The sequence below is a fragment of the Glandiceps talaboti genome, chromosome 3, assembly GCF_964340395.1.
Source record: "Glandiceps talaboti chromosome 3, keGlaTala1.1, whole genome shotgun sequence".
Taxonomy (NCBI): Eukaryota; Metazoa; Hemichordata; class Enteropneusta; family Spengelidae; genus Glandiceps; species Glandiceps talaboti.
In genome coordinates, this window is record NC_135551.1 from 9,493,923 (window position 1) to 9,509,378 (window position 15,456).

At 35.3% G+C, this 15,456-nt stretch overlaps 2 protein-coding genes across 2 annotated transcripts in view; one reads left to right on the forward strand and one right to left on the reverse strand.

Annotated features, from left to right (window-relative positions):
* Nucleotides 1-337: 337 nt before the first annotated feature.
* On the forward strand, nt 338-5,714 carry LOC144433006 (uncharacterized). The gene is made up of 7 exons (XM_078121319.1): nt 338-371; nt 1,343-1,392; nt 2,101-2,304; nt 3,407-3,442; nt 4,408-4,530; nt 4,866-4,940; nt 5,649-5,714. The coding sequence occupies exons 3-7, from the start codon at nt 2,266-2,268 to the stop codon at nt 5,712-5,714; spliced, it is 339 nt and encodes a 112-aa protein (XP_077977445.1). The 5' UTR covers nt 338-371; nt 1,343-1,392; nt 2,101-2,265.
* Nucleotides 5,715-10,141: 4,427 nt separating this feature from the next.
* Nucleotides 10,142-15,456, reverse strand: part of LOC144433008 (uncharacterized) — a 6,760-nt gene continuing 1,445 nt past the window's right edge. The window contains exons 3-9 of the mRNA XM_078121321.1: nt 14,718-14,817; nt 13,485-13,573; nt 12,660-12,778; nt 12,163-12,217; nt 11,559-11,656; nt 11,041-11,177; nt 10,142-10,297 (exon numbers count right to left, since the gene is read on the reverse strand). Coding sequence (XP_077977447.1) covers nt 10,142-10,297; nt 11,041-11,177; nt 11,559-11,656; nt 12,163-12,217; nt 12,660-12,778; nt 13,485-13,573; nt 14,718-14,817 — 754 coding nt within the window. The remainder of the gene's footprint in view (nt 10,298-11,040; nt 11,178-11,558; nt 11,657-12,162; nt 12,218-12,659; nt 12,779-13,484; nt 13,574-14,717; nt 14,818-15,456) is intronic.

A 15,456-nucleotide genomic window follows, 5' to 3' on the forward strand; every position in this document is an offset into this window, starting at 1 on the left:
TAATGTTTTAGTATCACCCTGCAGTGCTTGTAAATGCTGAGTATGCACAAACAAGTGCAAGTTAAGTACACCAGTTATATTTATTATAACTTGTCTTCCAGGAACTTCATATAAGCATGCTTATTAAAGATAACCACATTATAAAGAAGACCCCACCATGCCTTCCCACAGAGTGTGGGAACAAAGGTTATGTAAAACTGATGGTTGATACACAGTCCAATGCTGAGGACTGGGCAAGATTGGCAGAAGTACAGTTTGACAATGTTAGTTTAGTCCCATATAAACTAGATGAAATAGGAGAATTTGTCAAGCTGGAAAAACAAAGCGAGTTCACATATGAGAAACTGTACCAACAGCAACAAAGTAGAAGAGTAAGCAGTTGGAAATTTGCAGTATATATGTATACTGGGAAAAGTATGTTGTATTAAATGTTTTAAAATGCAATTTCTATTGATGTATACATCACAATTTTCCTAGATGAACAATTTGTGATGCCGAGTAGCAATATACTGATAAAGTTAAAGACAGCAGTTGAACCTTACTATATACATTTGATGTGCTGTATCTTTGTACACAAAATTATCCCAGATTTGTATACAGGACTTGGTCCTTGATTGTTTGTGGTGTGACTGAAAGTATAATAAGTATGTGTAAATATGCCTGAATACCTGGAATACCACTATCTGCAAGACATTTTGAAAATAACATGCAATATGCCATCCACTCAGGCTGCAAATGTTTAGCCCAAGTGAATTACAACTCTACCACCAGTTCCCAACATGGTATATTAGTTATAGACAGCTAAAACTGGCTTTGAAGTTGCTGACAAGTCTCTTCCTTATCACACTATTATGTAAATGTTTATACCTTGATACAGTGTAACAGCAGGTGACCCTGATGCAAGATGTATAGGGTCTATCAGTTTCTATTGTGTATGAGAGTAAGTCTCCACAGATAAAAGAACCTGATCAACCCATTGTATAAACTACATCAGAGGCACCCACAATTACTTTGTATCTGTTCAGTATTTGTATGTTTGATATTTTGACAAGGAGATTGAATTTTCAGTCACTTCAAAGGTATCATTTTAATTGTCCACTACTGAATAGGAAATGTTCTGAGCACTGCTGTATCTAAATGATTGACAGAAGAATTGTACTAATTTAGGTCAGTATTGCTTTAGGCAAAATATTTCAGGTGTAGTTATAGGGTATTGCACTTCCTAAACAGTAAAAGTCTCCATACTTAATTCAGAGTGCACAAATTGACTAAATATGTACATGTTTTGTGCATTATGTTATGATTGCTATTATAATATAGTGCAATTTTATTTTTTTTCCAGCAAAATTGCAGTTAAGAAATTCATTCATACACAAGAAGAGGCAAGACAAGGTTTGTGGACATAATGATAGGGCATTTTCTTACACTTGTGACAGTTTACAATACTTTGTGTAAAAATTGAGTAATAGCTGTGCTGCTACATTATAAATAGTGATTGCGTAATAAAAATACTTTGATTGATCATCACTCTCACAGTTTATTGTTTATTAAGTTCTGGGATTTGTCAGGGATTTTCTAGCTTTGTAATAGTCTCTTGAATCAATAATATAGATATAACCAAACTCTATTTGGTGATCATGTGACATTGAAGACAGTAATTTAGTCATATACTTCTGCACTTTACTGTGACTCGTGATTCTACAAATTAGTTGCCACATGTATGCAAGAGTTTGCTTGAATCAAGCACACACACGCACATGCTAGAATGTATTTGTGATGCGAAAGGTTTATCAATGTAATTGCTCTTAATTGATGTATGTTTATGAGGGCATAAATATTTCTAATCATAGCAGCTTGTGAATTCAGAGATTTACTGATACACATGTCAGCTGGTATATGTAACCAACCAAAATAAAAAACCAGGCTGTGATATAATTGCAGCTAGCAGCCACTCCAGTATTGACACTTGGTCATGTTATCTGTTATCACTGATCAAGAGCACTGCATGGTCATCTCATTAAATACTTTTAAGTGATATAATCAAACATATTTTTAATGTATTTGTATTTACCTTAGGATTTTGTTTTATCCTGTTGACAGCAAAATCTGACAAAGTCATTGTCAAGCCAACATGATAAAGTAAATGAAATTGTTGAGGAAGATGTTCCTGAGGATGTAGCACCTGAGCCAGAACAGGAAGAGAGTACACACGGTGATGACTCAGTGAAAACTGTAGTTATTGATGAACCTGCTGCGGCAGATGTAATGTCCCCTATGAAGATAGGATCACCAAAGCATAGAAGGGTAAATTCTTTAATATTTTGCTGCCAAGTATTTGAATGCCTGAATAGGGAAAAGCTGCACACTAAAATTCCATGTGTTCAGCTAAATCCCAGAAGGGGGCATCAAAACGTTACAGCTCCAATGATGTAGGCTTGGTGTTTTACTCATGTCACATTATGTTTTTGACACAAAGGTAAACACATTTGAACTTTACACTGACAGTAAGAGAGACACAATAAACACAATAGGATGATAACTAACTGATAATCAACATTTCAACCATCCCCCACCTGTGCATGGCAGGCATGTAATTGTTTATTTTGCAATACAATTGTCTGAGGGCGTGTAATAAAATGTCATGTGTGATGAGTGATGCACCAAGCCTACATCATTATGGCTGTAAATGTCATGTCACATGAGTAAAGCACCAAGCCTACATCATTATGGCTGTAACTGTCATGTTACATGAGTAAAGCACCAAGCCTACATCATTATGGCTGTAAATGTCATGTCACATGAGTAAAGCACCAAGCCTACATCATTATGGCTGTAACTGTCATGTCACATGAGTAAAGCACCAAGCCTACATCATTATGGCTGTAAATGTCATGTCACATGAGTAAAGCACCAAGCCTCATTATGGCTGTCACACAGGTCTGGTCTTGTTAAAAAAACATGATCGTGAGTTACATTTATTGATTCATATTTTGTGTTATACGTTGTTGTTAACATTGATGTCTTTTATGATGAACTCATTATATAGTCATACGTCATACATATAATCAACCAATCAGCATGCAGCCAGGCGATAAGGCAGACGATCAAATCGATATTTCTTGTGTGATGTAAGTTCCAGTTACAAGTTGGAATGCGCGTGCATATAAAGAGCTGAGTTCCCAGTGTATTCTACTACTTTCTTGTATTGTCATTTCTATTACTGCTGTTTTCCGAATCCCTTTTCTCTTGTGAGTCATCCACAAACACAAAAAACAAAACTAACAATTTTTGTTTACAAATTATTTAGATTAACTTTTTATTTTTACAAGATTTTTTGTATATTTACTTATTTTGGTGAAGTGTGGCCTATTAATCTCAATAATATCTATCATTTTTTATTTTACAGGAATCAGTAGAATTGAAACTGAGAAAGCGAAAAGAGGTAGGCAACTTTACCATCTTTCATACTATTATCATACAGAAACTATTAGTAATACTATTGCCTAGGGGAAATAAAGGTGAATGTTATTATTAAAATGCAACCTTGTTGTCTTCAAAGTGTCTAATTATGTACTTTCAAATGACATCCCTAGCATTCATTCTGATGTACAAAATCTAAGCAAGTTAGTATTTTGATGTGTATACAAAATTAATGTAGTTTGAAGTCTGCAACATCTGTGTCACATAGAACATAGACCCAAAGTATTTTCTCTCTTTACAAGTGTAGACTGAGGTCTGTAATTTCTGTAACTTATTTACACCAGTAATATTTTGATGTACAATATGATACAAATTAGTACCTACGATGCATGCAATACATGCATTTTGTTAGTGTTTATTTCCATTGTGTAGTATGTACATGTATATTAGTGCTTTCTGTGGTTCAGACAGCTAGTGAAATAAAACCAACGGTGAACGTTTATTCTGTGATAACTACTGGATGTCTGGCAACATTGTTGTCTTCAAAGCAGCTACATGCACACAAATGTCATAGACAAGGTCATGTGACCTATCCATTATCTGATATCAATAAAAAGCCTATTACCATCACAAAACTAACATGTTTAGTATTCTGGCCCCAAACCACAATCCACGTACCTATCAAATGATGGGATATGGCCAAACAGAATAAAGTGTGACCCTCATCAAGATAGGGGATACATATCAACTGTGCAATATAGTTTCCCAAAGAAGCTCCTTATAAGCATAGATAATAGAGGGGAAGTTGTAAGCAACAAATAATGTGTGTGTCATAATCCTGTTTACTGTTGTTGTGCAAATAAAAGGACAGAGGTTACTTCAAAAGACATGGCATTGACAAAAGGAGGCTGCATCTTTCTGAAAAGCTTTGAATTCTACCTTTCAGAAAATGTCAAAATTGAAAATTCTTTCTTCTTTTTTTGGTAGGTAGCTGCAACTCGATTGGCATATTTATCACTGCCTGCTGTAAATGATAACAGACAAAATGTGTCTGTCTACTATAAGGGAAGTGTAATAGAGAGGCCGTTTCGAAGAATGGATAGCCTAAAAGTAAGTTCAGAATATTTTGAAAAATATCTGCCATATATTTATGCAGTGAGATATGCAGATTGATGTTGTCACAGCTCAGAAAGAGAAAGAAATGTATTGGCATCACAGGCCTGCTTTAGGGTAGTTTACATGGAAAACAGGGCTATCCTATACTTTTTTGTCTCTTCTGTTGCCACTTAAAGTTTGATTAAATTTATTTATTCTATGCTATATTGACATTCAGTTGTTTTTTCAGACATAATAGATTAATACACAAGCAGGCTACAGAGACATCAATGTACTCATTATGCATACAAAGTTACTTGTCATAATATTAATAGTCAACTTTTTTTCAGGATGTATTTGATTGGGTATGTAGTGAAGTAGAAGATTTGCCACCAAATTTCTCGCTCAACTGTGGTACTGGGAAGGCAAATTGTGTTGACGGATGTCAACACACTTACAGCTGTACAACCAGTGCAGAGATAATATACATTTGCTCTCTGCCTCTGATGTTGTTTGTCAAAGAGGTGAATATCTACTTTATTCTGCTTGTGTATTTTTACACTGTATTGAAACTTTTATGAAATGTTGGTGAAGACCAAAATATTAATCAAAATGAATACATACTACTCCAATAATAATGTTGGAATATGAGAATCTGTGACTAAAACCCCTATCTGAAGTGTATAGTAACTTAGCAAAGCTTTCCTATTAACTTAGCGATCAAATATAGGAATAATATAGTTTAAAACCCTTATATATATATACATGTATATACATAGTGACAGCGAGAGAGAGAGAGAGAGAGAGAGAGAGAGAGAGAGAGAGAGATTAGACTGACAGACACAGCGAGACAGACAGAGAGAGAGAGACATTGATATTCATCGACAAATGAACATTCAAAAAACTATACGCAAATATGTCTAGCAAATTGACCACACCCATAGTAACAGCCAAATGATTGCATATGTTGCTATGACAAGGTTGGATAGGCAAATGAATTCCTATATCCAGATAAGCAGGTGGGGTAAACAGTTTTTAAAACGGTACAGTTGTGCTACAATGCCATTGGCACTATTTTATATGTGTGGTTACACTGAAGGATACTGTCTTATCAATCTTGCCTTCTTTTTCAGGAGGGAGACGAAGAACATGATGAAACCTTGACAAACTTTGATGAAGTGTTTTTTTCATTGCTGTGAGGTTTAGTTATAAATATGTTTTGAGGTGCAGTTCATGTTTATAGATGACAATACACAATGCCAAATTGATCTGTGCCATTTTCAGTTTTATAGGATTTCTTTCAAAAATGATATTTTCATTATCTCAAATACTACTCGTCAGATTGCATTGATATCTGGTGTGTCGATGCGCAGAGGGTACCTTACTCAGATTTGTTAATTTCAAGTCAGCACATCTTTCTATTTTTGATGATTTTTTTTTTTTTTTGTAATTTAAAAAAAATTAATATGTTAATGATCATTGTGACCGATGCCATATTGGAAATCAGTCACAAGACTAAGTAATCTGAAACTTTTAAAAAGGACACCATTGACGTCAAACAAGCAATGTAATGTGCTATAGTCTTAAGTAGACTACATTTAATCCATCTTGCAGAAGGGCACAGGTCTATATTACTGACACGACCCTCAACACTGAAGGGGCGACTTGTTCCGTATGCAAGCAGGACTAACAAAATGTGTGCACCACCTGCAAGCAGGTCCATAGACTATTAATTATCAGACGATGTTATGTCTACTACAAGTGGAATGTTGTTGACAAATTATGGACAGTGATTTTGGCAAATTTGTTAGAAAATTGAAATTCGAATTATTATTCAAAATTATTTTAGATCCCTAGTTTATTTCATTCATCATTCAAATTTTCCAGGGTTAAAGCTGTAAGACACTGGAATGATTTAAAACCAACATCAAAACCCTTTTTTGAGTGTGTGCATTCCCCAGTCATTATTTTTCTGAGATTTTGTGTAATTTTCATAACAATAGATTTTTTGTAAAATGGTGACTATAATAACAATATTTTACCAACTTTCTGTGAAATGTGTTTTATAGTGAGACATATAAACCACTAACCACTTTATTACTTTGCTAAAACAAAACTATATAGTGGTAGAGCTGAACACCAGCACCACTAACCACTTTATTACTTTGCTAAAACAAAACTGTATAGTGAAGAGCTGAACAACAGAACCACTAACCACTTTATTACTTTGCTAAAACAAAACTATATAGTGGTAGAGCTGAACACCAGCACCACTAACCACTTTATTACATTGCTAAAACAAAACTATATAGTGGTAGAGCTGAACACCAGCACCACTAACCACTTTATTACATCGCTAAAACAAAACTGTATAGTGAAGAGCTGAACAACAGAACCACTAACCACTTTATTACTTTGCTAAACAAAACTGTATAGTGAAGAGCTGAACAACAGAACCACTAACCACTTTATTACTTTGCTAAAACAAAACTATATAGTGGTAGAGCTGAACACCAGCACCACTAACCACTTTATTACATCGCTAAAACAAAACTATATAGTGGTAGAGCTGAACACCAGCACCACTAACCACTTTATTACATTGCTAAAACAAAACTATATAGTGGTAGAGCTGAACACCAGCACCACTAACCACTTTATTACATTGCTAAAACAAAACTATATAGTGGTAGAGCTGAACACCAGCACCACTAACCACTTTATTACATCGCTAAAACAAAACTGTATAGTGAAGAGCTGAACAACAGAACCACTAACCACTTTATTACTTTGCTAAACAAAACTGTATAGTGAAGAGCTGAACAACAGAACCACTAACCACTTTATTACTTTGCTAAAACAAAACTATATAGTGGTAGAGCTGAACACCAGCACCACTAACCACTTTATTACATTGCTAAAACAAAACTATATAGTGGTAGAGCTGAACACCAGCACCACTAACCACTTTATTACATCGCTAAAACAAAACTATATAGTGGTAGAGCTGAACACCAGCACCACTAACCACTTTATTACATCGCTAAAACAAAACTTTATAGTGGTAGAGCTGAACACCAGCACCACTAACCACTTTATTACTTTGCTAAAACAAAACTGTATAGTGAAGAGCTGAACAACAGAACCACTAACCACTTTATTACTTTGCTAAACAAAACTGTATAGTGAAGAGCTGAACAACAGAACCACTAACCACTTTATTACTTTGCTAAAACAAAACTATATAGTGGTAGAGCTGAACACCAGCACCACTAACCACTTTATTACTTTGCTAAAAAAAAACTGTATAGTGAAGAGCTGAACAACAGAACCACTAACCACTTTATTACTTTGCTAAACAAAACTGTATAGTGAAGAGCTGAACAACAGAACCACTAACCACTTTATTACTTTGCTAAACAAAACTGTGTAGTGGTAGAGCTGAACACCAGCACCACTAACCACTTTATTACATCGCTAAAACAAAACTATATAGTGGTAGAGCTGAACACCAGCACCACTAACCACTTTATTACATCGCTAAAACAAAACTGTATAGTGGTAGAGCTGAACACCAGCACCACTAACCACTTTATTACTTTGCTAAAACAAAACTGTATAGTGAAGAGCTGAACAACAGAACCACTAACCACTTTATTACTTTGCTAAACAAAACTGTATAGTGAAGAGCTGAACAACAGAACCACTAACCACTTTATTACTTTGCTAAAACAAAACTATATAGTGGTAGAGCTGAACACCAGCACCACTAACCACTTTATTACATCGCTAAAACAAAACTATATAGTGGTAGAGCTGAACACCAGCACCACTAACCACTTTATTACATCGCTAAAACAAAACTGTATAGTGGTAGAGCTGAACACCAGCACCACTAACCACTTTATTACTTTGCTAAAACAAAACTGTATAGTGAAGAGCTGAACAACAGAACCACTAACCACTTTATTACTTTGCTAAACAAAACTGTATAGTGAAGAGCTGAACAACAGAACCACTAACCACTTTATTACTTTGCTAAAACAAAACTATATAGTGGTAGAGCTGAACACCAGCACCACTAACCACTTTATTACATCGCTAAAACAAAACTGTATAGTGGTAGAGCTGAACACCAGCACCACTAACCACTTTATTACTTTGCTAAAACAAAACTGTATAGTGAAGAGCTGAACAACAGAACCACTAACCACTTTATTACTTTGCTAAACAAAACTGTATAGTGAAGAGCTGAACAACAGAACCACTAACCACTTTATTACTTTGCTAAAACAAAACTATATAGTGGTAGAGCTGAACACCAGCACCACTAACCACTTTATTGCATCGCTAAAACAAAACTATATAGTGGTAGAGCTGAACACCAGCACCACTAACCACTTTATTACTTTGCTAAAACAAAACTGTATAGTGAAGAGCTGAACAACAGAACCACTAACCACTTTATTACTTTGCTAAACAAAACTGTATAGTGAAGAGCTGAACAACAGAACCACTAACCACTTTATTACTTTGCTAAAACAAAACTATATAGTGGTAGAGCTGAACACCAGCACCACTAACCACTTTATTACATCGCTAAAACAAAACTATATAGTGGTAGAGCTGAACACCAGCACCACTAACCACTTTATTACATCGCTAAAACAAAACTGTATAGTGGTAGAGCTGAACACCAGCACCACTAACCACTTTATTACTTTGCTAAAACAAAACTGTATAGTGAAGAGCTGAACAACAGAACCACTAACCACTTTATTACTTTGCTAAAACAAAACTGTACAGTGAAGAGCTGAACACCAGAACCACTAACCACTTTATGACTTTGCTAAAACAAAACTGTATAGTGAAGAGCTGAACAACAGAACCACTAACCACTTTATTACTTTGCTAAAACAAAACTGTATAGTGAAGAGCTGAACAACAGAACCACTAACCACTTTATTACTTTGCTAAAACAAAACTGTATAGTGGAAGAGCTGAACAACAGAACCATTTCTATACATGTTAACAAAATAAAAAAAATATGTAGAGGAGCTATTCTGACCGATGGGTCGCTTGTTCCAATAAATATTATTTTTTTTCTTGAAACCTTTCTCCTGTTTATTTAGTAGGAGTGTGATGTATGTGTGAATAGTATGACTGTGTAAGAAATTATGAATTACATTCAATACTTTAATCTATAAAATTGTTGATATTTTATTGATTAATGTTCTATCACAAAAAATTGAACACATGGCAAGTTCCTAAAATTTAGAATTCTTACAAAAGTTAGGACTGTTTATCACTGTGACAGTGGTTTTCAACTTATAGAAATGTCACATTTCTGTCACACCATATTGACTAAAAATACATCTTGGGTCCACAAATGTAAAAAAACAACCAAAATCAAAACACAATGGCTTAAATGAGTAACATGTGAATTTCTTGCAAAGTCCCTTCAGTATTCAACATTCTTTAGCATGCATGCAAGGAGTTCAATTCCTCCTGACAAGTGTAAGTGTAAAGTCACTCTAAAACAGCAATGATTACTGAACTTCTCAAAGATTTGTTGACAATGGGCTTGTTTATTTTGTAATATGTCACACCTGTCATATTCTAAACATTACAACATGCCATCAATACCAGGAGTTAACTTTAAGTACAGTTCCTTTGCTTCTGCTGCATTTGTGGGTACACTGTTCCAACCGTTCATCTGACATAGATCGTTGGCAATTATTTCAAAGTCTTCATTACCAAAGTTGTCATTGTCACATTGTTGCTGGCAATATGTGAATAGCTCTGAATCTGTATCCACTGTGTGCATATAATCTCTGCAGTTTGGTTGATCTGTCACAAAATAAAGTCTAGTGAATTTCAGTTATTGGTCTATAGAGAATACTGCATACAATACGTTACACCATGCACAAACCAAGTTGAAAAAAAATATGGAGTATATATGCTACTCGTTCTGTGAGTGCATGTCAATGTCACTGGTTTTGCTATGTTCAAAGTGTGAGTCAAAAAATGTCAATACTTTCCCCATTTTTTCTGTGACATTACTGGCACAGGTAAAATCAGTAAAGAAAGTCACTGCTGAGATAAGGGAAGAATTTCTCTGCAGTCAAATACCTAGTAGCTACCCTTTCTGAACTTGGATTGGCAAGTAAAATCCACAACATGGCTTGCTGTTTACATAGTAAATTCTTTGGTCAAAGTCAAAATACATCAGCTGGTATCAGCACATCACCTTGAAAACGCATAGACATTGAAAGTCTACTCCGTGACTAGTTCTATATGCAGACGGTGTACACGATTAGCTAGTCCTAGTTGCAGAAGGGGAAGGAAGGGTTGACTTATTCTGTCTGCAAGCAGGACTACCATGTCACTATCTTCAGTCTGTTGTAGATGAAAATGAACTTCAGTGCTTTGGGAAGTATCTCTGCCAAAATGTTCTCTTACAGATAAAATACAACTGTATAATGTCAGCTAGGACAATAGTAGTAACTTAAAATAGCTAAATACCTGATTAGCAGTTGAACGACCATACCAGTAGCTGTTGTCAGCAAAGGCATCATCACCATTAGCTCTGAGCAATGCCTGGATTGTCATTATAACACCAGTTTCTGTTCCATGATCTGCACGTACTATTCGGGGACAACCTTATTGAAAAGCACAGCAAAATGGAAATGGCTTACTACAGGGGTTTTTGTAATGCATAAAAATATTTTGATAATAACTGAACCTAATTTATTAGTACAATAATACAGGTAAAATAGTTAATACCACACTGGTGTTCCAGGTGAATTGTTCCCACTCAGAGAGAGAGAGGGATCTGTGACAAACCTCCTCAAAGACAGTATACAATTTGATTAGACAGTTTGGATGCACATTTCCCAAAAAGAAAAGAGATATAGGACATCATCTTATTCAGTGACTAATTATGTGGTAACAGGAAAGGGTGAAATAAAAAAACACTTCATTTAAATGTTTAATTGTATGTATATCTGCAGAGACTCTTAAACTTTGATTGACAACTGCACCTTTATGTTTCTTTATGGCATCAACATAAAAAGCAGCAACTTTCTTTGGATCACGGTTGGATGCACATACTTTCAACCATATGACCTTACGAGAAAACCTGAAAAAATGAAGACAAATACGGGCAATAATTGGTGAGAATGCCATGAGCTGAAATGTACAAATCTCCTGATCATAACACACCAGGCTTAGATTGAAATATTGAAATCAATAAGAAGACGGAAATTTGTCATGATTAAACAATTAAAGTGAAACACAAGACTTGGTGTTCCTCTGTACCTTAGTGTATGTATGCCAAGCAAAGGAATGTGCATTTCAAAGCACAGGAATGAGGTTTGGATTTCAGCTTCCGTCACTTTTTAGTTGATTGTGTATTGCAACCTTACATTTGTAATTTTCTAATTTGTCATCCAGGCAAAAATACCTTGTATTACATCATATTAGTTTACATAAAAGTAATGATTAACATGCAGTTGGCAGTAAAATACAATACTGTGTGTATAAACTTGGCTTAGTAGACGGTCCCTCAGTGACACCAACACAGATACACATCACTGGAGTTATATTAAGGCAGTATACTCTGACATATCAAACGGTGCAACTTACCCATCAATGCAGCCATGGATTGCTAAACCATAGGGTACAAGTTTATCGTAGCCATCTGTGGAAGAAATATTGTATGTAAGCTATGTGGGTATTGGTAAGAGAAGAACATCTATTCAAAAACAATGGCCAGATATGCCAAAAGTTTGATTCAGAGAGAGCAAGTCTTCATAGATGACGCAGTTCTGCAGTCCCCCCCCCCCTCCCTTGAATATTTTACTTCTATATGACTGAATGGATGCCAATTTGGATGTTAGTCCAGAAAACAATGACATGCATATGCACAGGATAGTTTACTGAAAGTTTTGTTGAAATTGGTCAGAGATACATGTGGACACAGACAAAGATGGACAAACAGACAGATGAACACACAGGACCCAAAGTGGTAGATCCTGTCAGCTTTGCCACCGGGGGCCACAAACTGGTGTTAACCAACTAATTCATTTGGACTAGCCTAACTGTAAAATGTAATACTATATTACAATCTTAAAAATACATACCATAGTGCCAGACATAATTTGGTCCTTTACATATGTATTCACGCCGTATCAAGCGATGTAAGTGTCGTTGTTGCACTCCTTCCGGGTCCAAAATCTTTACAATTTGTCGCACGATAGCTCTGAAAGCAGAACATAACATAGGCTTAGCCATCAATCAAAACATTACTAGACTTATTTAACGGAACTGGCTCCCTATTCACACGTGACTTGGCAGAAGGGAAACTGTAGTGTTAAAAAAATGTGAACTTTTCGAACAGCACTGAGCTATATTTGGCAAGACAGCACAGTTGATTTATGAAAGGCAACTTATTTAAATTTGCAGAAACAACATTAGAATAAAACAGACACACAGAAAATTAACATTGTTTTTGTAGGGCTTCTTTTCCTGCCTCATGATTATTCAGCAGATATGAACTGTCAAAAGTTGCATGATGAATCATTCATATCAACTTAATACCCATGAGGCAGTAGCCCAGGAGAAAAGAAGCCCTAAAAAGTAAAACTTCTACTGTCAGTTTTTTGTTGAAAGGTTGTGTAATCTATACGATGTAAACAATACAACAACTCATTAGAATTATACTTTTATGAAATACCTATATTTTCTGGCATAACCTTCACTTTATATTCATTTATATTCGTTATGCTTATTGTAGTGTTAACTTTTCAAGATATCTCAGAAGACTTTCAAGATGATCAACTTGACAAGTTTTCTTGGTGACTGAGTGAGATTAATGAAGCATGAAAACTGACATCGGTAGTATTTCTAATATACAATAACAAGATGCACACGGATGTACTACAGAGCATGCAGGAAGAAGTATTTACCTTGTCACTTTCAAATTATATTTTGTTCTTAGTATGGCAACCATTTCATTTGCACCAACAGTACTGCCAGATCCATTTGTCAATTCCATCTGTAATTTAGCAAATGAATAATAAAAAGAAGTGCCAATGGCATTGCAGCACAACTGTACAGTTTTTAAAAATGTTTATCCACATTCTGATCTATGTTAGGTATAGGTGTTCATTTGCTGACTATCCAGTTGCCTATACAACCATGTTGTTATCTCTGCAATATATGCGATCATTTGTCTGTTGCCATGGTCGTGAACTTGTTGCTAGGCAAATGTACATACATGTCTTGTACATTTATTCACTTGTCTATTAATCCCTGTTGCTTTCTTTGTGAAATACACCACTGTTTGGCGCTTGCTATTGGCGTGGTCATGGTTACTAGGGATATTTGCATAGATTTTTCAATGTTTACTCACTAGCCTACCAGATGATGTTATGTAATCAATATATACTGCCATTTGGTCGTTGTTCAGTGCGTGGTCAAGATTACTAAATGTTTTAAGAATATCTGCAGAATAACCTTTCTAGAAACATCTCACCATGTTTCATTCTCATTGACCCAGTACTTCTTGAGATACAATTTTTTTGACCAAAATTCACATTTTTACACATAATTTGCATATCACTGATGAGATCATTATATGCTTAATACACCCCTAGATGCACCCCATTAAATTTCAGCCCAATCTGCTGAGTATTTTTGGATTTAAATTTTGACCAACACTCACATTTTTAACCCAAAACGCACATCTCTGATGCAGTCATTTTCATATGCACAATTTTCCAAATAGACACCCAATTTGAAAGTAACATGACCACCAAAAATAAAAGCAATCGGCCCAGCAGTTTTTGACTTTAAGTTGTTCACACACACACACACACACACACACACACACACACACAGTCAGACACTTTGCCATGCCTATAGCACTATTGAACGTTATCTGGTCAGTTGTACTAATGAAACCATCACTATTGCAACTAGTTATTGGTCTATAAAAATTAACCAACTTTATGTTTAGCAATAATTAAAAGCATTGTAAGTAGTGAAAGGGCTAGGAATAAACTGGCACTTGAAAATATTTAATGCATAGACAGCAAACTGTTAAACAGTTCATTTTTCCACTTCATTTTAACATCATTTTTCAACATTACACTGTAAAAAGCATTTGGGGATGAGGCAAGAAATTGTCATTTACAAACCTGAACAGCTGATGCAATGTCCTCAATCTCTGACAATGCCTTGGGTCCTTTTCTAAAAAGGCCAAGCTGGGAAAGGATCCACCTCCTAAAATATGAAAATCTGGAATGAAAAGAGAATGGTATTGGGTAAAGTGACAGCTATTATTCACCTCATTTATATAATAGTCTTTCTATTCCAGATGATGTTTGTGAATTTTTTAATTTGGGTGAGACTTGTTCAAGGAATCATAATCATAATTTATGTACTTGACCATCTACTTAATATTATGTGTCCCTATTGATATTACAACATCAATATACATGTAAACTTGGCTGTTGCTGTCAACATGGTCTTATTGCTAGGTACATGTCTTCATTTTGTGAATTTTCTAACACTATTATTCTGTTTGCAAAATAAATGTGCATATGGTGTGGTTGTTAGGTGGAATCCAAAATTGTGTGATTCCGATAACATGGTCTCAGATAATAGGATAGGTAGGTCAGAAGGCTTAAACTAGGGTCAGGTTATTGGAAAAACTTAATTTATTTTGGCCTTAGGCATATTACATTTATAAAGCTGGCATCAGAGTCATCATCAGGTTCAGTGTATGACTCAACATCAGATTTAGCATCAAATTAAATAGTGTCAACTTCATTCATACAACAGACAGCTAGTGTTTGGATCTCAAGAGATGCTCCCAATGAACACCTCCCTGACAGATATCAGAATGTCTCTGTTTTTAGAAAAATTTGTTGCAGA

Excerpts from the sequence above, each read along its gene's own strand:
- LOC144433006 (XM_078121319.1), top strand. The coding sequence starts at position 2,266 with ATGTCCCCTATGAAGATAGGATCACCAAAGCATAGAAGG. Across the intron at positions 2,305-3,406 it reads GATCACCAAAGCATAGAAGG|GAATCAGTAGAATTGAAACT; the intron begins GTAAATTCTTTA and ends TTTATTTTACAG. Across the intron at positions 3,443-4,407 it reads AACTGAGAAAGCGAAAAGAG|GTAGCTGCAACTCGATTGGC; the intron begins GTAGGCAACTTT and ends TTTTTTTGGTAG.